Source organism: Falco punctatus, assembly GCF_963210335.1.
Source record: "Falco punctatus genome assembly, chromosome: 5".
Lineage (NCBI taxonomy): Eukaryota > Metazoa > Chordata > Aves > Falconiformes > Falconidae > Falco > Falco punctatus.
This window is the reverse complement of record NC_137584.1, coordinates 74,295,851-74,314,682: the sequence shown is the minus strand read 5'-3', so window position 1 is coordinate 74,314,682 and position 18,832 is coordinate 74,295,851. Positions and strand designations below refer to the sequence as shown.

Below are 18,832 nucleotides of genomic sequence, written 5' to 3'. Positions count from 1 at the left end.
GCCCCCCCTACCTCTCCCACAGTCCCTCCTGGTGGGAACCCTCTGTGCTGCCTACCCCGGCACCCGTCGCCAGTGAGGGTTCTCTCAGCCTGAAGAGGTGGGGGTTGGGGTGGGCAAAAGGAGGAAGGGGTCTCAGGGTTCCAGGGCTGTTTTCCAGGAACACCTGGGCTGTGGTGGTGGCACTATGGTGGCTGCTTGTCCCTGAGGAGGTGGAGGGGGTGTCCAGGCAGCTGTGGCTAGAGCTCTGCCAGCGCCAGGAAGAGACCCCATCCCTGGGGGCTGTGTGCTGAGATCTCTGCAGAGCCCTTCACCTGTCTCGCTTCTCCTTGAGGTGCTGGGCCAGAGCCAGAGGAGCAGCTTGTCGGGGTGCCAGCAGTGCCTCTCTGTCACTAGCAGTGTCCTCCTCTCTCTCTTTGTGTCTCCCATCATAACAGCAGTCACTGTGGGTAAGTGGCCAGGGCTGAGGGCACTGCCCACGTGCTGGGGACAGTGGGACTGGGGCCTGGGGGCTGCTGCAGTGGAGTGTGTCTGGGGGGGGGATGTCTGAGACCTGGGGCACCAGCGTTTTGCCCAGGGGGGCAGGCCAGCTGGGGCTGTTGCTGGGGGCTGGGCGGTAGCTGCCTGTCTGCCCACAGGTGTTGGTGTGCCCCTGGTGCTCACCTATGTCTATGGGGTGGTGGTGCTGTCAGTGTTTCGGAGCCGCTGGGGGTGTGGGGGTGGCCGCAGCCCACCTGGGGATCTCGGTGTGGTGGACCTGGAGAACCTGACCAAGCGTGAGTCCTGTGCTACTGTCTGTCTGCTGGCCTGTGCCCTCCGTTGAGCTGCGCAGGCCCTGGTTCTGCCTCTGGCCTCTGTGGCTGGGACATCTCCAGAGCCAGGGGCTCCCTGTGGACTTGTGCCGGTTCTGGCCTGGCCAGTACCATGCACACCTCTGTCCCTGTGGGGAGGCTGCAGGCTGGTGTCCTGGAGAAAGCGGGTGCTGCTCAGAGCAGTCTGGGACCAGCTTGTCCCTGCTGAGAGGCTGGAGGGCCTTTCTGCTCCCTGCCACGGATGGGGAGCAGTTGTTGTGAACAGGGTACTCAGCACCATCTCTCCCTCCACCAGTGAATGAGCTGTGGTCGGTGCTGCCCAGCCCCAGGACAGGTGAGGACGGAGCCCCAGACACAACTGCCTCCTTTCCCAGCAGCAGCCATAGCCCGCGCCCCGGGGTGGCATGGAAGGAGCGGGACAGCCAGTCAGCCAGCACAGTGGCCCTTGCAGGGAGCGTGCTGAGCGAGGGCCAGGATATGTCCTACAGGTGAGCTGGGGCTGCTGTGCTGGGGAGGCAGAGGGGACTGGCATGTCTCCTTCTTAACAGCCTTCCCCATATCTGCTGTAGTGGGCAGAGATGTGGCAACATCCCGCTTCGGGCTGCTACCCTCAGGCCCCGTGTTTGTCTGCAGGGAAGGTGTCAACATCGAGGTGGAGGTGTCAACTGAAGCAGTGCCACACCCTGCCCGGCAGCAGAGCCTGTGCAGTGTGCTGTCAGGGCAGAGTCTCTGGGGACTCCCTGGGAGGCACCAGTGACAAGTGCAGCACCATGGGCATCCCTGCAGAGTGAGGGGGACTGCAGCACTGAGCAGGGAGACCCTCAATCCACAGAGCTCTCATCTGCCACTGGCACAAAGATCCGTGCCCTGGTCACTGTCTGTGGGGCACCACCAGCCCCATGGACTGGGTCCTGGCCGTCCCCAGGCTGGGTGGGTACTGAGTGTGCTCAATGCTGCCAGCACCCTGTGCACCCCTTCCCTGAAGGCAGGCTCAAGCATTGGCACCACTGGGAAATAAAACTACTGTCCAAGGGTCTGTCTGTCTCCTGCGGCACAGCCCCCCTCCCCGACAGCACAGCCCCCATCACAGCAGGCTTTGGTCCATGGTGTGTTCCTCTGCAGTAGGGTGGGCCCAGCCCCACACAGGCACAGGCAGGGGGGACAAGCAGGGCCAGGGAGCCGGGGAAGATCGGGTATATTCCCTTAGGCAAACACCCCAGCTGAGTGCTGCGGGTGCAGGACCAGCATGGCACACAGCTGGGAGGGTGGCATGTTGCTGTAGAACTTCAGCTGGCACCAGCAAACTGAGCAACTTGGGTAGGGGTTGAGCACTGCCCCAGCTGGGCCAGCCCCTGGTGCACAGTGTGTGGCACCCATGGGACCTGTGTGCCCCAGCTGCCTTCCTGGGGGCAGCACGTGGCTGCTGGCAGACAGAGCTCGAGTGTGGTGCGGGACAGCTGCAGCTGGGGCCCAAAGCAGCCCTGAGGGTGGGAGGCCATGCACTGGGCTGGGGCAGAGCTGGGGAACACACAGGTCTCGCTATGCTGACCCGTACCCATGTATCTGCACCCTACCTGCCCCAGCAGTGTGTGGAGTGGTCCCAGCGCTGCTGGAGAGGAGGCCTGTGCCCTTGGGCCAGCTGTGGGTGATGCTTTAGCATGTGGGGTGCCACAGCATGGGGACCTACCTGGATCCTTGTGACAGGCACCCACTCCAAAGCAGGGGAGAAAGTGGTGCTGAAGGATCTATGGCTTCTCCCAGGTGGAAGGGGCATCAGTAGTAAGGGTGCCCACAGCTGCTCCCTTCCATGGTGGCACTGGGATTAAGGGCCCCCACACAGCCCTGCACTCCTGTGTGGGGTGGCCCCTGCCTGGGGGCCAGGTTAGCCCCCAGCCACTGGCAGAGCTGTGGTGCTCCACATCTTACATTGGCTTCCCTCCACTCCCCATGGGGCGCTGGCATGGGCTGCAGGGCACCCATTTCTGCATATGGATGAGGACAAGGCAGTGGTGGCCATCCTGGTCCCTCCACATGCAGGGCTGGTTGTGGCCTATCGCCCTGCCCGCAGGCAACAGGGGTGCCCCTGAGGAATGCCCTGGATGGGCTGGGGTGGGGGCAGCTGCCCCCTGACTCCCAAGCTCCTGGGGCCAAGCAGCTCAAAGTTGTGGGTCCTGATTCCCACCAAGGATCCATCCTGCAGCCAGGCCGGTTTGGAGGAACTGTGTGGGAATGCCACAGGCTGTGCATGGGTACCCTGAACTGGGCAGGCAAGTGGGATCCTGCCTACGACCAGTCTACTGCAGCATCCTTGGGAGATGTTGCGTTGAAGAGGATGGAGTAATTTAGCAGAAAATACTACCCCCCCTGCCTTCCAACTCTCCTCACCGAGGTGGCAGGTTAGGTGTGGCTAGGTTTAAGTTCTAAGTGATGTCCGATTTACCACTATCAGTCCAGTTGTGTTTAATATGTATATTAAACTACCACGGGTCTGGATACACTAATAGCAGTCTGCACCACCAGTGCAGTCATACTCATGAGCTAGCATGGCCACACTCTAGGGTTTGGTCACGTTCAATGAGAAACTGCAACAACCAGCTACTTAACAGTGCAGTTTTATTTGTGCAACAGAGATACAGGTTCTTGGATTGCCAGTGATAGTGACTGTTTGCAAAAAGGCATGTGCAAATAAAATGTTATAAAGTATGAAATGCGCAAAAACGTTACAAACAATACAGCCTGGCTACAAATATTAAAAAGTAACTCTCTAGAGATATTTCTGAGTCTCCTGAAGAAGCACTTAGTTTCAGTCTCACCCAAGGCATCCCAAAGGGGGGAGAAGCAAGGCTCAGCCCATCAGCTGGTCCCAGGAGTCCGTCTCGGTGGTGTCTTCCCTTCACTTGTTCTTGGTGGTGTCTTCCCCCCTTGTCCCCTCATTCGTTCACTTTTTATACTTCTCTTTACTCTCAGGTGGAGCTTGAGTGACCCTAGTCATACATTCCTTCATTATGTTGGTGTGAAGTTCCCTTGCTTTCATTTAAAGATACATTTCATTTTAAATTTACTATGCATGCTCCCCGAGCGGGGGATCCACCCTCTTCGGGGGACCCATTTGAGTAGGAGAGCTTGATCTACTACTACCACAATTCTTTTACCCTAGGATCCTTGAATTTTATCTTTTTAGCAGTTTTTTTTCTTTTAGCACTCAGCACGTTCTCGTCAGAAGGCTCTGAAGTGCTGAGGGGCCTAGTTCCCGACCTTCTCTTGCAGATGAGGCTCTTGCTTGGTCTTCGCCGTGGTTGTTGGCCCAGCAACAGACACCTTCTCATATATTTTGCAGCCGCTATGCAGCTTATTGGCTGTGTGGTACTATCGCATTCCCAATCCTGCAGGGAGCACAGCAGAGCCTGGCCGTTGTGTCTCCACTCTGCTCCATCCTCCACTGCTCCTCCAGGATAGCAGGTTGTGTGCCTTAGGTGATGCAGATTCCATGCATGCCAACCGTCCTGAAGGTGATAGCTGTATTTTAGCCTAAAAAGCTTTCTGTAATACTATGCTTCTATTAGGACCCAATTTTTCTCTAATTTCCCTCCTCAAAGTGATTTTCCCACAGGAGAAAAAGCTGCTTCTGAACATTTAGCTACTTGATGTTTAGCAGAGTCTGGCAGCATCTTAGAGCATGGTTGCAGGGACTGGTACTGATTGGGGTGAGTGCTGCCTGCGCCTTTGCCCTTCCCCAGCCATGGTGGGTCACACACTCCACGCTGTTGTGATTCACTGATCCCTGACCCCAGCCACGTGCAGCTGCTGAGGTGCCTGTCTCTCACCCAGAAGTCATCAGGTCCCCTTCCTGGTCCCATAGCTGACACCCCCCAGGTGCTTTTACCCTCGAGATGCACAGGGGTGCTCACACCCAGAGTCAACCAGGACTCCTGTGGTCCCATAGCCACACCCTGCCCGAGCTGCCCTTAGGGACCCACTGGCTCCCTTGCTCCCAGGCCCCATCACCTGCTGCCCAGCTGGTGCGGCTGCTCTTTGCTGGTGTTCATGCATGTGTGCGCACATTGTTGGCACCACAGACGCTCCCTGCACTCACATGGAGGAAAGTTGGTTGGACGTGTAGTTTAAGAAGGTGACAGGACAGACTAGGATGAGCAGGTGTAGGGCATGGCCAGAGTTGTGTACTGCCTGGTCTCTGCTCACCCGCAATAGGCCCTTTTACTCCCTTAAGCCTCTATTGCCCACATGTGTTCCTCCCCAAACCTCCTGAGTGCCTCCCTTTTCCCGCCTTGGGTTCCTCCCCTAAACATCCCATAATAAACCCTCTGCTATCCCCAAATGCTCTTTCCTTGCATCCCATTATGTGTTCCACACCCCTAGGCAGCCAGACTCCCAGCCTGTGCTTGCAAGGTGTTCCAGAGGGCTCTGGATGACGTAGATGAGGCCACCTGGACCATGGGGCTGATGGTTCTCCTGGGACAGCTCTGGGAGGGGCCCAGGGGTGTGTGTCTGTGATTTGGGTCCCCCCACCTACTCTTGTACCGCTTTGTCCTGCTAGATTTTTGGACATTGGCCTTTGAGGGGCTGGTGCTTCTCTTCTGATGGGCCTGAGAGTAGCTGGGTCAGTTTATCAATCAAATTACTCCACTTGCCATTGCTTCTTTGTGTCTCTTTTGTGCCTGTGGCTGAGCTCACTGCGTCAGCTAACGGCCTGGGCTTCCTGCTGCCTTCAGTAGCCAACTCTCAGACTCTGGTCTCTCTGGGCTCTGTCCCAGGCTACACCAAAACCTAGCCCCCAGACCTCTTTGCCTGTGCACCAGCAAATCCAGCGCAATGTTTGCTGCCGACTACATGCTAAGGTACGTGTCCCTCCCCAGCATGCTGGACTCTCCCTTTGCTGGCACTGGCCTCCACACCCCCTGTGTGCAGTAGAAAGAGCCCATGCACCTGGGAAAACAGCTAGAAAATAAGATCACTGTGGTGATCCATTATTATTATTATTTATTTTTTCCTCCCACCCACAACTGGCCCCTTTTATGCCCATTTCCCACGCTCATTCCTCCCTCCTCAGTCCCTCCCTTCTCCCAAACAGCCCACAGGACTGCGTGCCCCAGGATCCCACAGCAGGGGTGTCTCCCGCCCATGCACCCATGTGGACATTGGGCAGCCCTGGGTCCCTCTGTCCTTCTGGGGGGCCCTGTGGCAACGGGGTTGGGGGCTTCTGCTGGCTCCAAAGAGGTCACCAGGACCCCTCCCTGGCATGGCTCCTTGGCATTCTGGAGATGACCTGTTGACACATAACCTGCCAGCTGGTCTTAGCATAACTCCTGATTCTGCTCTTTAAACAGCTTCAGTAGGTTAATGAAAATAACTGGATATAAGGGCCCTCAGTAAGCCACATGACATACCACAGAGCGTTTTGATTAAAAACTAGCATGATGGAACATCAATAGAGCGCACAGTGAATGGTCTAAACCCAACTACACCTCAATACAATTTACTAATGTGACATCACCACTAACCAGAGTCATTTTAGGGAGCTGCCACTGCAGAGACAGGTGTTAACTCCTGTACTAAAAACTTTAATGACTAGGAAGAAAGTTTAAAACCAAACCCTCTTGAGGCTGATGCCTCACAGCAGGAATGAAACTGGAGGCACATGACAATTCAATGTTTTTAACTCCAATGAGCGGAACTGCCTCTGGATTCAGTTTCCCAGGGCACTGCAGCTCTGGGCACTCCATCCAGGGTTGGGATTTACCTGTCTGCACAAGGCTCTACAGCATTGCTACCATCCGTGTTCTAAAAAAGATGTGTGGAAACTAGAAGGACTTCAGAAATAACAAATGCTTTTAGGACCAGATGAAATAATTCTGCTCGTTCCTGTGACAATTCAGGCTGTTTATACAGAATTTGGGGGCAGCTTGGCCAGCACATTCATAGCAGGGAGAAAACAGCAGGTACTGAGCTGTCCCTTAGCTGGAATGATCCTGAGACAAACCCATCTGGCAGCAAACGAAAGATGCCCTGAGAAGAAACCCACTTCTGCAAAGTTAAAAATCCTCTCCTTGGGTGCTTTACTCAGGCAGCACCATTCTAGGGGAACATGTCAACTCATCTGGAGTTTCTGAGCACAGAAACAGCCTGAGCAGCAAGCTGGACTGTGGCGCCTGTGGGTGTTTGTAACTCTGAACTCCCAACCCTGAGCAGGGCTGCAGGAGCCCAGCCTGGATGATCCAGCGGCCAAAACATTTCGGGTCTGGACACACGATCACTGGAAAGCCACCAGACAGAGGGGCATATCAGGGCCATGAGGGAAGGGGCTCAAAGATGACATGAGATGCAACCATCCTGGCTGGTGAGGCATGGGCTGACTGAACTGCAGAAGCCGAGACAACAGTCCAGGACTAGGAGGGTGGACTTCGTCTTCAAAGAGGGAAGGCTTGCAGTGCGAGGTGTTGCCAAGGGAGCTCCCCCATGACACAGGAACGCCAGAGCAGCTGGAGTTAGAGATGAACTGGCTGGCAAACCTCACCTGCGCTTCCCTGTGCTCCCACACCATGCCAGGTGGAAGGTGAAGGGGCACAGCAGCAGGGAGTAGCAGCTGACCTTTCCATCAGTGGTTTATAGCCCAGGGACTTTGCTCCTGTGGGAGCAACGGCAGTACCGACACACGCTGTACACGCTTTACACCATCCGGCACACCAGGCTGGAGCCGCCTCTTTGTCGCACCTTGAAGAGCACGCAGCTAGACGGGGTGCAGCATGCTGCGGGCAGGTTTGGTCAGGAGGGTGACTGGTACCCCTGTACCTCAGCAGACACAAACTGTCTCCAGAGCCTTGTCTCCTGCTCCGTGTGCCACAGACTGACCTCAGTTGGGCCACCTCAGGGTGGGTAACAGAAGGGCAGCAGGCCCAAGCACTGCAGCAGGGGCTGGCGCTCTGCTACCACACAGCAGAAGCCAGCTGCTTCTTGCGAGCTGCAGACACATCCCCTACGGTGCCTCTAAGATGCCAGAGACATTGTCCTCCCCATCCCACCTTCCTCTCTCCCCACCTCCAGGAAAGAACCAAGGACCAAAAGTACAGCTACGTTTTGTGGGCTTTTAGTTTGAAAAAAGTATTGATTGAAAGTGTACAACAGAACAAAGTGTGGCAGCAGCACCACAGCCAGATTGTTTCACAAATAAAAACAGAAAGGGCCTTAAATAATTGGGTACAGATTAAAAAAATCTCAACAGTGAAAAAGTTCTTCCCTCCGAACAGAAATTCACAGGCACAGAAATGGTAACAACCACATGGAGGCAATGGGGGGAAATCCTTCTTCTAACCACAGGGCTCTGTGCTCACAGGCTGCCAGCTGTGGCCAGCTCCTGCGCTGTGGCTGGTGGCTGCTCCCGCGTGCAGCTCTGCCCTTGGCTCCCTCTTTGGAATGGTTACAGATGAACAGTGCGACATGCCCTTGCTAACCAGACCCGCCCCCCCACCCCCCAACCAGGACACGAACAAACAAGGCCTCTGCTAAGGCTAAAAAAAGGACAAGACTTTGGAGTCTTGAGTTCAGCATGTTTAAGAAACGAGTCTGGTGAGTGCACAGCAAAGTCCCTGTGCGAGGCCTGCTATTCCAGCTTGGCCTTCTTGTTGTTATCCCCGCCATTCTCTTCTGCTGGTGCTGCCACATCCTCCAGTTTCCGCTTCCCACTTTCAGCAGGTGGGTGTGTATTACGGGGTTTGAAACTGATAATAATGCAGGTCATGTTATCACAGCCGGTGCCATCCCCTGAGGTGTCTGGAGCCAAACACTGATCCAGCAGCTGCAGAGGGACAGGACAGGACAGGTTAGCGGAAAGCACAGACAGCACTGTGAATCACCTGAGACACCAGGCCCATGCTAGCAAACGAGAGCAGCTTAGGGGCTGCCAGGCCAGAACAGTGCGGGCTGGGGTCAAATGCTGTTCACCACCAGACAAGGGACAGAACAGCCTCAGCAGCTCTGGTTTTCTGGAAGTGGACAGAAACTTATTTGGTTTGACAGCAACCTAGAAGTCAGAAACACTGGCCAGGGTGCCACAGGAACTGGGTCCCAATTCAGAGGCATCTCTGCTCCTGTTCCAACCAGTGTTGCAGGCCATACGCTCCCAGATACCCCAAGTGCTGAACAAACCAGTCTGATGGAGGGGGAGGGCAGAGTCAGGCACCAAGCTGGGATGCAGAAACACTGTGGGCTGAAGGGATACCAAAGCTCTGGACCTTACCTCTTCTACAATGGAGGAGAGTGGCCTCAGGACTCCATTCTCATCCTTTTGAGTGATCTTGGACTGGATGAAATCCACCACTTCCTGGCTGCTCATCACATTCCTGCAGAGAGCGGAGAGCTCAGAAGGGCTAGCGAAGGGAGCAGTCATGCCATAGTGTCTGACTAGCACCCAGGGCCGTCGGGTGTTCCTGAGGCCCAGCTCCAGAGAAAGATCAGTGTAGTGATGCCCGAGAGGCACAACAGTTCCCTCACTACTCACCAGATTCCATCACAGGCAATGACCATGAAGTCGTGGTCATCATTTATTGTCAGCACTTTGATGTCAGGGAAGGCAGAGATCATCTGTTCTTCTGGAGGCAGATTCCTGTTCCGCTTGTAGAAGTGATCACCTGTAGCAGAGAAGAGGATCACTTTTTCTGTAGTTGGGCCCCGGCAATGCTGCCTACTCCTGAAGAGTGAGAAACACTACTGCCAAAAGGGCAACCTCAGCAGAATCGGAGCCAGTGCTCCCACAACCAGAGCAGATCAGACTGTGGGCACATCAGACAGAAATCTGCCACATGTTCAAGGTATTAGCTTTGGCAAGCCCAACATGCTGTTACCATACAATGGGAAAGAGGCGCTTTTGCCAGTTCAGCCTTCCTGGGCCAATGCCAGGCCAACAGCACACACTGTCTGACAACACCAGCTGAGACCCTGCAGCTGTGCTCATGAAATGAGTGTGTCTAGGAGCAGAATTTGCAGCTCACCCCAGCACTAGCTTGGCTTTGCTCATTTTCCAGAAGCTCAGGCTGTCCTGGGCCAGTTATTTCAGTGCAATGTCCACAGCACACTGTTGGGTTCAGGTCTTCCCAAACCTTCAGTAGCCAAAGCTCACTTGAGAAAACCGATCCTCAGCTGTGACTACCAGGCTTGCCTGGAGTTACCTCCTAGGAAGGGATTTCTAGGGCCACCGCAAAATAGTAGGTGGAAATGTTGGTGCCTACCTAGATAAACAAACTCCTTGTTTCTGTCCTAAACGTATTTTTATCTCTTCACCCTAGGATAATGATTTCAATCGTCTTGGTCCTTCTGCACTAGTACTCTCCACTCACACCCATAGCTGCTTCTCTGTGTATTTTCCAGTACATTTTCAGTGTTATTCACTACCCTTTCCCTAACGCCTCCCAGTATCTATCTCATCCGCTCAAACTATAGCCATTGACTGGGCCAAGACCTTGTTTGGCTACTAATAGATGTGCCCAGCCTCCCGAGCCATTAACCCCAACACTGTTCATAAGAGACCAAGAGATGAGTACAAACACCATTCACATGCTGCCTGAAGCACTGCAGCAAGTGGGGGTGGAGTTTGTGCAATTAAAAGGCAAGGCTGGCTCAGGAACAAATGAGCTCAAACTGGTATAAAATTAGGTCTCCAGGAAGCAACATACCAAGATCCTCCAGCACCCTGCTAACAGAAAAAAATCCTGTTCAAAAGTCAACAGTCTGGTTATGAGACAGTTTGTATGAGGTGGTTTCTGACAACCCAGCTGCTGGCACAATAGCCTTGGAGGCTTCACACACTCTGTCCTGCGCTGGAGCCTGGTAGGTGCTAGGTGTTGCTTTCTATCAACATCTGCCAGCTTCATGGCTATTTTCTCTAACTAGACTCAAATCTTACCACATCAAATATTGAATACGTTCTACTCATCATCCGGTAAAAAACTGTTTTAAACTTAGCAGCTGGCAAGACAGATGTTCTAAGCACAGTACTCTGAGGCCAAGCAAGCCAACATTCACCCCCGTCTTACTCACCGATTGCTCTGGAGAGGTTGAGACCACCGTTCACTCTTCCATCCATGGTGACCTTGCCGCCAGCATTCTTTATCCTGGCCAGCTCCACCTCATCCTCCGGTTTGTGGTCATATGACATGTCGACAGCTTTGCCACCTTCTGACACCACGCAGCGAGAGTCTCCAGCATTAGCCACAATCAGCTGCTTGCCCCGGATAAGCGCCACAACAGCAGTTGTCCCACTGTCAGAGCCAGGCTGCAAGAGACAAATGATTTTGCTGAGACTCCTTTCTCTTGCTCCATATCAGGTCAATAAATGAACGATGGTCCCAGCCGTGTCCCAAACCCTGACATGCTGCGTCTTACCCCTTCTTCCCATAGGCACACACAGAACAATGGAGAAAAGACTGAGAGAAGCATGAAACACAGCAGGAGTGTGTTCAATGAGAGGCATGGTCAAGCAATACCTCTGTTCCAGCCTCACAAACCGCCAGTGGTTCAGGGTTCTCCAGTGTTCGGTATATCTCACTATATACCCTCAGCTCGAACATGTTGATTCCAGCTCAAAGCAGAAGCCTCACTGCAAGCCAGGACATCTCTCTGAAGAGAGAAGGTTGGCACCTTTGAAGTTGTAGTCCCCTTTTCCTGACACCCTGGGTCCCTGGCCCACCTGCCAGCACTGCCACGGGCTGAGGGGCCACTGACTTGGCCTGGCAGAGAGCAACGCTCTGCCCAGGAGCAGCAGTGCCAGCAGAGCTGACCTACTCCTGTCCTGTACTCTCCTTCCATGCCAACCTCCACAGTGGATTCTATAGCAAACCCAGCAGCCAGGTCAGCCTCTTCCGATCCCAGCCTGCTGCCCAGACCCATGCCTTGTTCCTCAGCTTTTTGCATAAAGTCAGGCTGTCAGCAGCTGTGTTCAGCCTCAGGAGAACAAAAGGGATGTTTTATCCCCATCTGAATGGAAATAACTCCTTGCTGAGTGCCCCCCAAGTGCCCTTGGCTCCACACTACACTGCAGAACACAAGAACAGGGTGTGCACCTCCTCTTTCCCCTCCATGCCTGGTAACAACATCTCCTCCTCTTCATCCTCATCCTCCTCTGCTTCTTCAGTGTCATCTTCATCATCTTCATTCTCTGCCTCTTCACTACTGTAACCATCCTCATCTTCACTGCATTCCTACAAGAAACGAGAGATACCACCAGGAGTCACACAGGACGCCCTCAGTGCCCTCCCCAGACAGCTGGTCCCTCCATTCTGGGGACAGATGACAAGTTTGCCCCAGAAGAGTGAGATGACCTGGTACGTTTCCCCCACACCTGATGTCTACAATCAGAGCAGCTAGTTTCAGCTACCACAGTGAATGAAGGGATGGTGCATGCAGCAAGACGGCTATCCATTACGGCCGCTGCACAAATGGGGGTATGTTTCTGTCAGGGTTGTCAAAACAATCCCCGACACTCCCATGAGATGGTCTTCAAAGTATCAGCCTGAAAAAACCTACTCCTAGGACACACCTAGGATGAGCCAGAGGCTCATAGCTCAAGTACCACAGTAAGCAATGCATTCTGCCCAGCCAGAAGGCCACTCTGTCCCAGTGCTGTTTCCTACCTCACTGTCTTCCTCCTCTTCCTCAACCTCATCTGACTCATCCTCACTGTCCTCAAAAAATTTGGATTTGGTTGTGCGCTGGGGCTTTCCCGTAGAGGAGCAGGAGGGCCCTGCCTCCCCAGTAGAAGAGGTGACGGCCTCGTCACCTTTGCCTAGTTCAGGCTTCTGCAGAGCAGGGCTGTTGCCTCCAGCGCTGGCTTTGTCTGAGGTGGAGGAAATACCCGTGATTTCTTCATCTGGCTTCCCATTCTTCCTCTCCTTGTGGTCGGTAAGCTCCCCTGGGTCAGCCTCTCCATTCATATTTGACTCCCCATCATGCTGCTTGCCTGTCCCCTCTGCAGCGTTCTCCCCAGCTGGAGCTAAAGACTTGTTTTTGAGGTTCTTGGTGCAGTTTTGTCCGTAGCGTGTGAGAAGCTCCTCAATGGTCATTGTGGCTTCTTCATGCAGAAGAGCAGCTTCCTCATTATCCACTAAAAACGGAAAGGGGGAGGGGGGTGAGGACAAAGAGGGTCAGAAAGCAGGATACATCACCACAGCAGCAGCTGTGTAGCACACACTGGGTTCAGCAGTGAGCTGCCCTGCCTGGATGCTGCTATTGCAGACAGGTTTCAGCAATGCTCAACAGGTTGATCCCCAGCAGGCGCAGGCAAATGCAGCCAGGCCCGTGCCGTCCCGCAGCTTCCAAGTGCTGCAGATGAACAATATACAAATCGCAGGGCAACGGCTTCTAACCACAGCCAAAGCACGCAGTCTGCAAGTTACCCTAGTGACTCCAGCCTCCGATGCTATCTGGCTGACTGGTAGGCAGCACAGAGCATTTAAATTAGATGTAAGATTGGAGGGTAAAGAGCCCCGTGTTTCTTGGGTGCAGCTCATCTGAAGCTGCGGGGGAAGCAGGCAGACCACTTTCATGTGCAGATTTGTTCATTAATACTACAACCAGGAACAAAAAGTTTTTGTTATAGCAGTTGCTCCATGGGCCTTAAGCACCACAGGGATCCCAACCAGCTGTAATCTAGACACTTACAAACAGATGATAGAATAGCTTTAGGCAGTGAATGCAGTACCTCCTCCCAAGCGGGACACTAGACAGAAAATAGGATGACTTTCCCTAAATTATGAGCCAATGACCGCTGCTTCCCTATTGACATCCCCCTGGTTATAATTTTCCTTGCTATTTAATCCCAAAAGGAAAAGGAACACCCATAGCCTAAACACTCCTCAAAATACAGGACATAAAAGAAAAAACCCCAACAACCAAGCAAACAAAACCTCCACTGCAGCTGGAGAATGAGGGCCAACAAATTTAGCGTTTTCAGACCAATACACAGTGTTCAAGGTGACTGGATCACTTTACATCTGCTTCAAGGCTAGTTACAAGATATTCAGCTGAGAGCAGCATGGGACTCTACCCTGGCATTTACCTTCTAACTGGGTTCATGGTCTGGCAACTACTTGCTGGTGAAAATGAACACTTGTTTCTTTGTTGAGAACCGCTGAAGAGATCAGAATCTGCTTCAATCCTATCTGCAGCTGGTGTCTGTCACCAGCTTGGAACATCATATTGCTCCACTTTCACAACTTAGCCCGCCTCACACCTCAGAGATTTCTGACACATCCCAGAACTCTGCAACCCATGGAGGAAGCTCTACAGAAAACTGACAGAATTGTTAGTTATTCATAGGATTAAGCTACCAAATGAATCAGAATTTGCCTAGCACCTGCCCGAAGCAATAAAGAGTGCTGAGGGGTGGCAGTTCAACTCCAGCTGAAATTTAACTGAGAAATTTGCACAGAAAACCTTCTGCTAAAGGAGACCTGACCCAACTGCTCTCAGTCCCTGTCCTGGAGCTGCACTCATCGTTTATTCAGTGGCATCTGACTTACCATCATCTTCGTCAGCAACTTTCTCCTTCTCATCTTCATCATCTTGGGGCCGTCCTGCCATCTGAGAGAGCTCTTTAATCACCTCCTCAGTAGTGAGCTTGGCATCTATGGCTAAGAAAGCATCTTCCAGGGCCTGTGTATGAACACAGACATGAGGGTGTGCACAGTTTCAACTTCATTACAGAATGCCTGTGTGTCATGCTGTGCAATCAAGTCTCTCCTACAACACACACCATACAGAACCACAGAATGGCTGAGGCTGGCAGGGACCTCTGGGGTCCACCTGACCTAACACCCCGGTGCAGCAGGGACATGCTGAGCTGTCTGCCCAGGCCCATGTCCAGACAGCTTCTGAACAGCTCCAAGGATGTACGCTCCCTGGGCAACCTGCACCTGTGCTTGGTTACTCTTGCACTGAAAAGTGTTTCCTGATGTTTAGAGAGACCCTCCTGGCACCCATTTAGGGTCCGTCACCTCCGGTCCTGGCACTGGGCACCGCTGGCAGAGCTGCCTGCGTCCCCTCGGCACCCTCCCGCAGGTGTTTATGGACACGGATCCAACCCCCTGAGCCTGCCCTGCGCCAGGCTGAGCAGTCCCAGCTCCTGCAGCCTTGCCCCAGAGCAGAGGGGCTCCAGTCCCACAGCATCTTGGTGGCCCCTCGCTGGACCCTCTCCAGCCTGGCCGTGCCCCTCTCGGGCTGGGGAGCCCAGCACTGAGCCAGCGCGCCTGGGGTGGCCTCTCCAGGGCTGGGCAGAGGGGAAGGATCATCACCTCCCCCAGCTGGCAATGCTTTGCCTAAGGCAGCCCAGGACACCGTTCGCCGCCTTTGCAGCGAGGGCACGTTGCTGCTTCACGGTCGACTTGGTGTCCACCAGGACCCCGGAGCCGTTTCTGCCGAGCCGCTTTCCAGCTGGGCTACCCCAGCACATCCTGGTGCTACGGGACTGTTCCTCCCGGGCGCAGGACTTTGCACGTCCCCTTGCTGAACCTCACAAGGTTCCTGCCAGCCTGTTTCTCCAGCCTGTCCAGGTCCCCCTGGCGTGCAGCTGCTCTCCCGGCTCGGTGTCACCCACAGACTTGCCGAGGGTACGCTCGGCCCCATCCTCCAGATCGTTAATGAAGACGTTAAAGAGGACCGGACCCAGTATTGCCCCGTGGGACACACTGGTTGTTACTGGCCTCCAACCAGACTTTGTGCCACTGATCATCAACCCCCTGGCTGGGCCTGCCTGCTCATGCAGCCCATGCTTCCACAGCTTCCCTAGGAGGAGCTTGTGGGACACTGAGTCACAAGCCTTGCTGGAGCCCATGGGGGGCCTGGGGACAGGATAGCAATCAAAGCCACTGCGGAATGGCTCAGCATGAAGACTCCTCGACTCAGCAGACAGGCTCATTGCAGTCAGCAAGCACAGCCAGCTTGGGATCAGCAAAGCACAATACTTGGGCATTTCAGCCTAGAGCAAGAGCCACAAACTGATTCAAGTCTGTGTTGCAGGCTATCCTCAGCCTGGATGTAAACAGAGTTTCTGGAGGGACTGCCTTCCCCTCACCCACACAGCTACAGATCCCAGCTCCAGCCCACAGGACACCCGATGTCAGATCATGCATTAATACTACGAGGGAAAATTACATCAGAAGGACCACTCGGTGGAAGGAAGACATGAACTAACCTCCCACCTCTGACAAAAGCTACCACTGCCCCCTAAAAAACAACCTACCAAAACCAGTGTCCTGGTTTCGGCTGGGATGGAGTTAACTTTCTTCTTAGTAGTGGGTGCAGTGCTGTGTTTTGGATTTGGTGTGAGAACAGTGTTGATAGCACACTGATGGTTTTAGTTGTTGCTGGGTGATGTTTATACTAAATCAAGGACTGTTTGGTTCCTTGGGCCCTGCCAGTGAGAGGGCTGGAGGGGCAGGGGAAACTGGGAGGGGACACAGCCAGGACAGGTGACCCAAGCTAGTCAAAGAGGTATTCCATACCATATGACATCATGCTGGGTATATAAACTGGGGGAAGAAGAAGGAAGGGGGGGACGTTTGGCATTAGGGCTTTTGTCTTTGCGAGTAACCGTTACGCGTGATGGAGCCCTGCTTCCCTGGGGATGGCCGAGCACCTGCCTGCCCATGGGAAGTGGGGAATGAATTCCCTGCTTTGCTTTGCTTGTGTGCGCAGCTTTTACTTTACCTATTAAATTGTTCTTATCTCAACCCTTGAGTTTTACATTCCCTTCCGATCCTCCTCCCCAATCCTCTGGGTGAGGGGTAGTGAGCAAGCAGCAGCGTGGTGCTGGGTTGCTACCTGGGGTTAAACCACGACAACCAGTCAAAGAACCAGCTCACACATGTGACTGGAATGAGTCTGAAAATTAAAAAAAAAAAAAAAAAAAAGAAAGAAAGCTAAGCTGGAAAACAGAAGGTTTATCTTTGAAAAAACAATGAATACCTGGTGTACGCTGCTAGAAACAAGGAAGGGAAATTAAAATAGAAGACATGGCAGACAGACCTTAGAGGGACAGGGCCCTGCACATAAGTACTAGGTACCTAAACACAGGTTTTCCTCTGCATTGGTGCTTACTTGTTTCAGGGCAGAGCTAGATTCTTACCTTTTGCAATTTGCCTTCTTTATAGGCCTTCTGGTCTTTGATTATCTCAGGAAGATACTTGGCACAGTAAAGGGCAACTTCTTCTCCTGAAAGAGAGCAGAAGTCATTTAAAGAGGCTGGTCCTCCCAGAAGCAAAACGCAATCTTGAGCAACTGAATTCCTGAGGCAAATCTTGGGACACAAACCGGAACTACTCCAGGCATGGAAAAGTCACGCAGCAACAGACTGCTGGGGATTGCACTCACACCCCTCAGGAGGCTGCATCTCCAGAACAGCAGGATTTGCTGATGATCCCTGGCAAACCTCAATGAGCTCTTGCTAATTACGTTTGGCCAATGCTATAAGCTTCCTGAAAGGCAGTTTAGGACCACTTTGGCACTTAGGCTGTTTAGGCCCATCCTACCTAGAAAGCTCAATTTTCTCATGTAAGCACAGGGATAAACAAGCAGAGAAAAAGGGAAGCTTTTGGTTAATGTAAACTCTTTCTCAGAGCATTACCAACACATGACGAGCAGCACAAAAAACTTTATGTACTCGAGCATATGTTCTAGACCAATGAGAAGACAATGCCACAGCCTTGAAATAAGCCCTTTGGGAAGACGGGTGTCCTGATCGGCAGAGCAGTCACCTTGGTACAGGACGGGGTGTGTGAGTGCACAGCATGAATAAATGGTGGCCAGAACACCAGGCTGCCAAGAGCACAGAGGGTAACTTGGATTGATGGTCAACAAGTCAAACCAAGAGCTGAAAGATTTTTAAAAGCCACAAACACCCCAGCAGCTCAGTAATTAATACTGTCAAGTATGCAACTGTGCAGAGGAGACATTTTGTGTGATCATGAAGGTGCTATTAGAGAGGAAGATTAAACAGAGTGAGGGATTGTGAATTTCTGTAGTTCAGCTCAGCAAGAGGGACCAGAAAGAACAGTGCAACTTGTAAGAGATCAGTCTGGTAATTTAGGTTTTTATGTGAGAGGCAAAGAACAAAGTAGGACATAGGAACCTGGCTCACAAGTCACAAGAACGAAAAACTAGAGCTAGAAACAAACTAAATGACAGTCACAGAAGGGTGGCAGGGAGAGGAGCAGGGCAGATTGCAAGCAGGTGGAAGGGTCCAGCCACAGGGCCCAAGAAGATGCTTAAGATTGTGTTGGATGAGCCATTCTCTACCACAGGGCAAAGGAGTAGTATGACTGAGCTGAACATAGCGCTCAGAGCCTCTCTGCACACTGCCAGCTTTCCTATGGCTATAGGTAAGGTGAGAGAGTGCTCCTTCCCTCCTGGAGGGTGAGTACAGAAGGCTACAGAAAGATGGGTTTTACAGCAGAGCTAGCTAGAGAAGGCCAGTTTTTACAGAAGAGCTGTAACAGCCACTCAGTCTCTTGAACTCCCTGCTAGCACATCCCAGCTTCCCTCCCTTTCTTCCAGCCAAAGAGAGGCTGTGCAGGCAGGTGGCCATGATGAGTAGTAACACACACAGGAGCAAAGCTCTGCGAAGCTACAGGGAGCAGGGGAATTGAGGGGAACGTATGAGAAGGGTGAGAAGTAGCTAGCCATCAGCTTAGCAAAGGGAGAGGTAGAGGGAACATAGCAGGAAGCAAAGAGGCAGTTAAGATTTGAGAGAAAGAAAGAAACAGCAGACAAGGGACTTTCCCAAATGTGCCTGCAGAAAAGGGATCAAGTGGCCATTGACAAAGAACAGAAACCTTGCAAAATGGTCGTTGTTGAAATAGCGCTGCAAAAAGTTCAATACAAAGAGACTGAGCTCTATTCCGACCCTGCTCTCAAAAATGCAGAATGGGAGGAAGAGCGGGTGAACAAAAAAAGAAGATCACAGAAAAATAAGTGACCCAAGAGAGAAATAGGAGTGACTCCAGCATTTTAATGAGAACTTA

General features: G+C 52.9%; 2 protein-coding genes and 1 long non-coding RNA gene across 3 annotated transcripts in view; 2 read left to right on the top strand and 1 right to left on the bottom strand.

Moving 5' to 3' along the window:
- Positions 1-1,751, top strand: part of LOC308064087 (E3 ubiquitin-protein ligase RNF19B-like) — a gene marked incomplete at its 5' end in the record, with an annotated part of 3,648 nt that extends 1,897 nt beyond the window's left edge. Inside the window, 5 exon segments of the mRNA XM_080388011.1 lie at positions 332-446; positions 636-773; positions 1,105-1,297; positions 1,443-1,535; positions 1,537-1,751. Of these exon segments, the coding sequence (XP_080244137.1) occupies positions 332-446; positions 636-773; positions 1,105-1,297; positions 1,443-1,535; positions 1,537-1,600 (603 nt within the window). The 3' untranslated portion in view covers positions 1,601-1,751.
- A 6,144-nt stretch (positions 1,752-7,895) lies between these two features.
- The window catches only part of PPM1G (protein phosphatase, Mg2+/Mn2+ dependent 1G), a 28,346-nt gene continuing 17,409 nt past the window's right edge, over positions 7,896-18,832 (bottom strand). The window contains exons 3-10 of the mRNA XM_080390268.1: positions 16,939-17,024; positions 14,336-14,468; positions 12,449-12,918; positions 11,879-12,016; positions 10,857-11,091; positions 9,322-9,451; positions 9,061-9,163; positions 7,896-8,619 (exon numbers count right to left, since the gene is read on the bottom strand). Coding sequence (XP_080246394.1) covers positions 8,425-8,619; positions 9,061-9,163; positions 9,322-9,451; positions 10,857-11,091; positions 11,879-12,016; positions 12,449-12,918; positions 14,336-14,468; positions 16,939-17,024 — 1,490 coding nt within the window. The 3' untranslated portion in view covers positions 7,896-8,424. The remainder of the gene's footprint in view (positions 8,620-9,060; positions 9,164-9,321; positions 9,452-10,856; positions 11,092-11,878; positions 12,017-12,448; positions 12,919-14,335; positions 14,469-16,938; positions 17,025-18,832) is intronic.
- Positions 14,475-16,730, top strand: LOC308064966. Its single transcript, XR_013928611.1, has 2 exons — positions 14,475-15,609; positions 15,641-16,730. It is a non-coding gene; the product is annotated as an uncharacterized lncRNA (long non-coding RNA).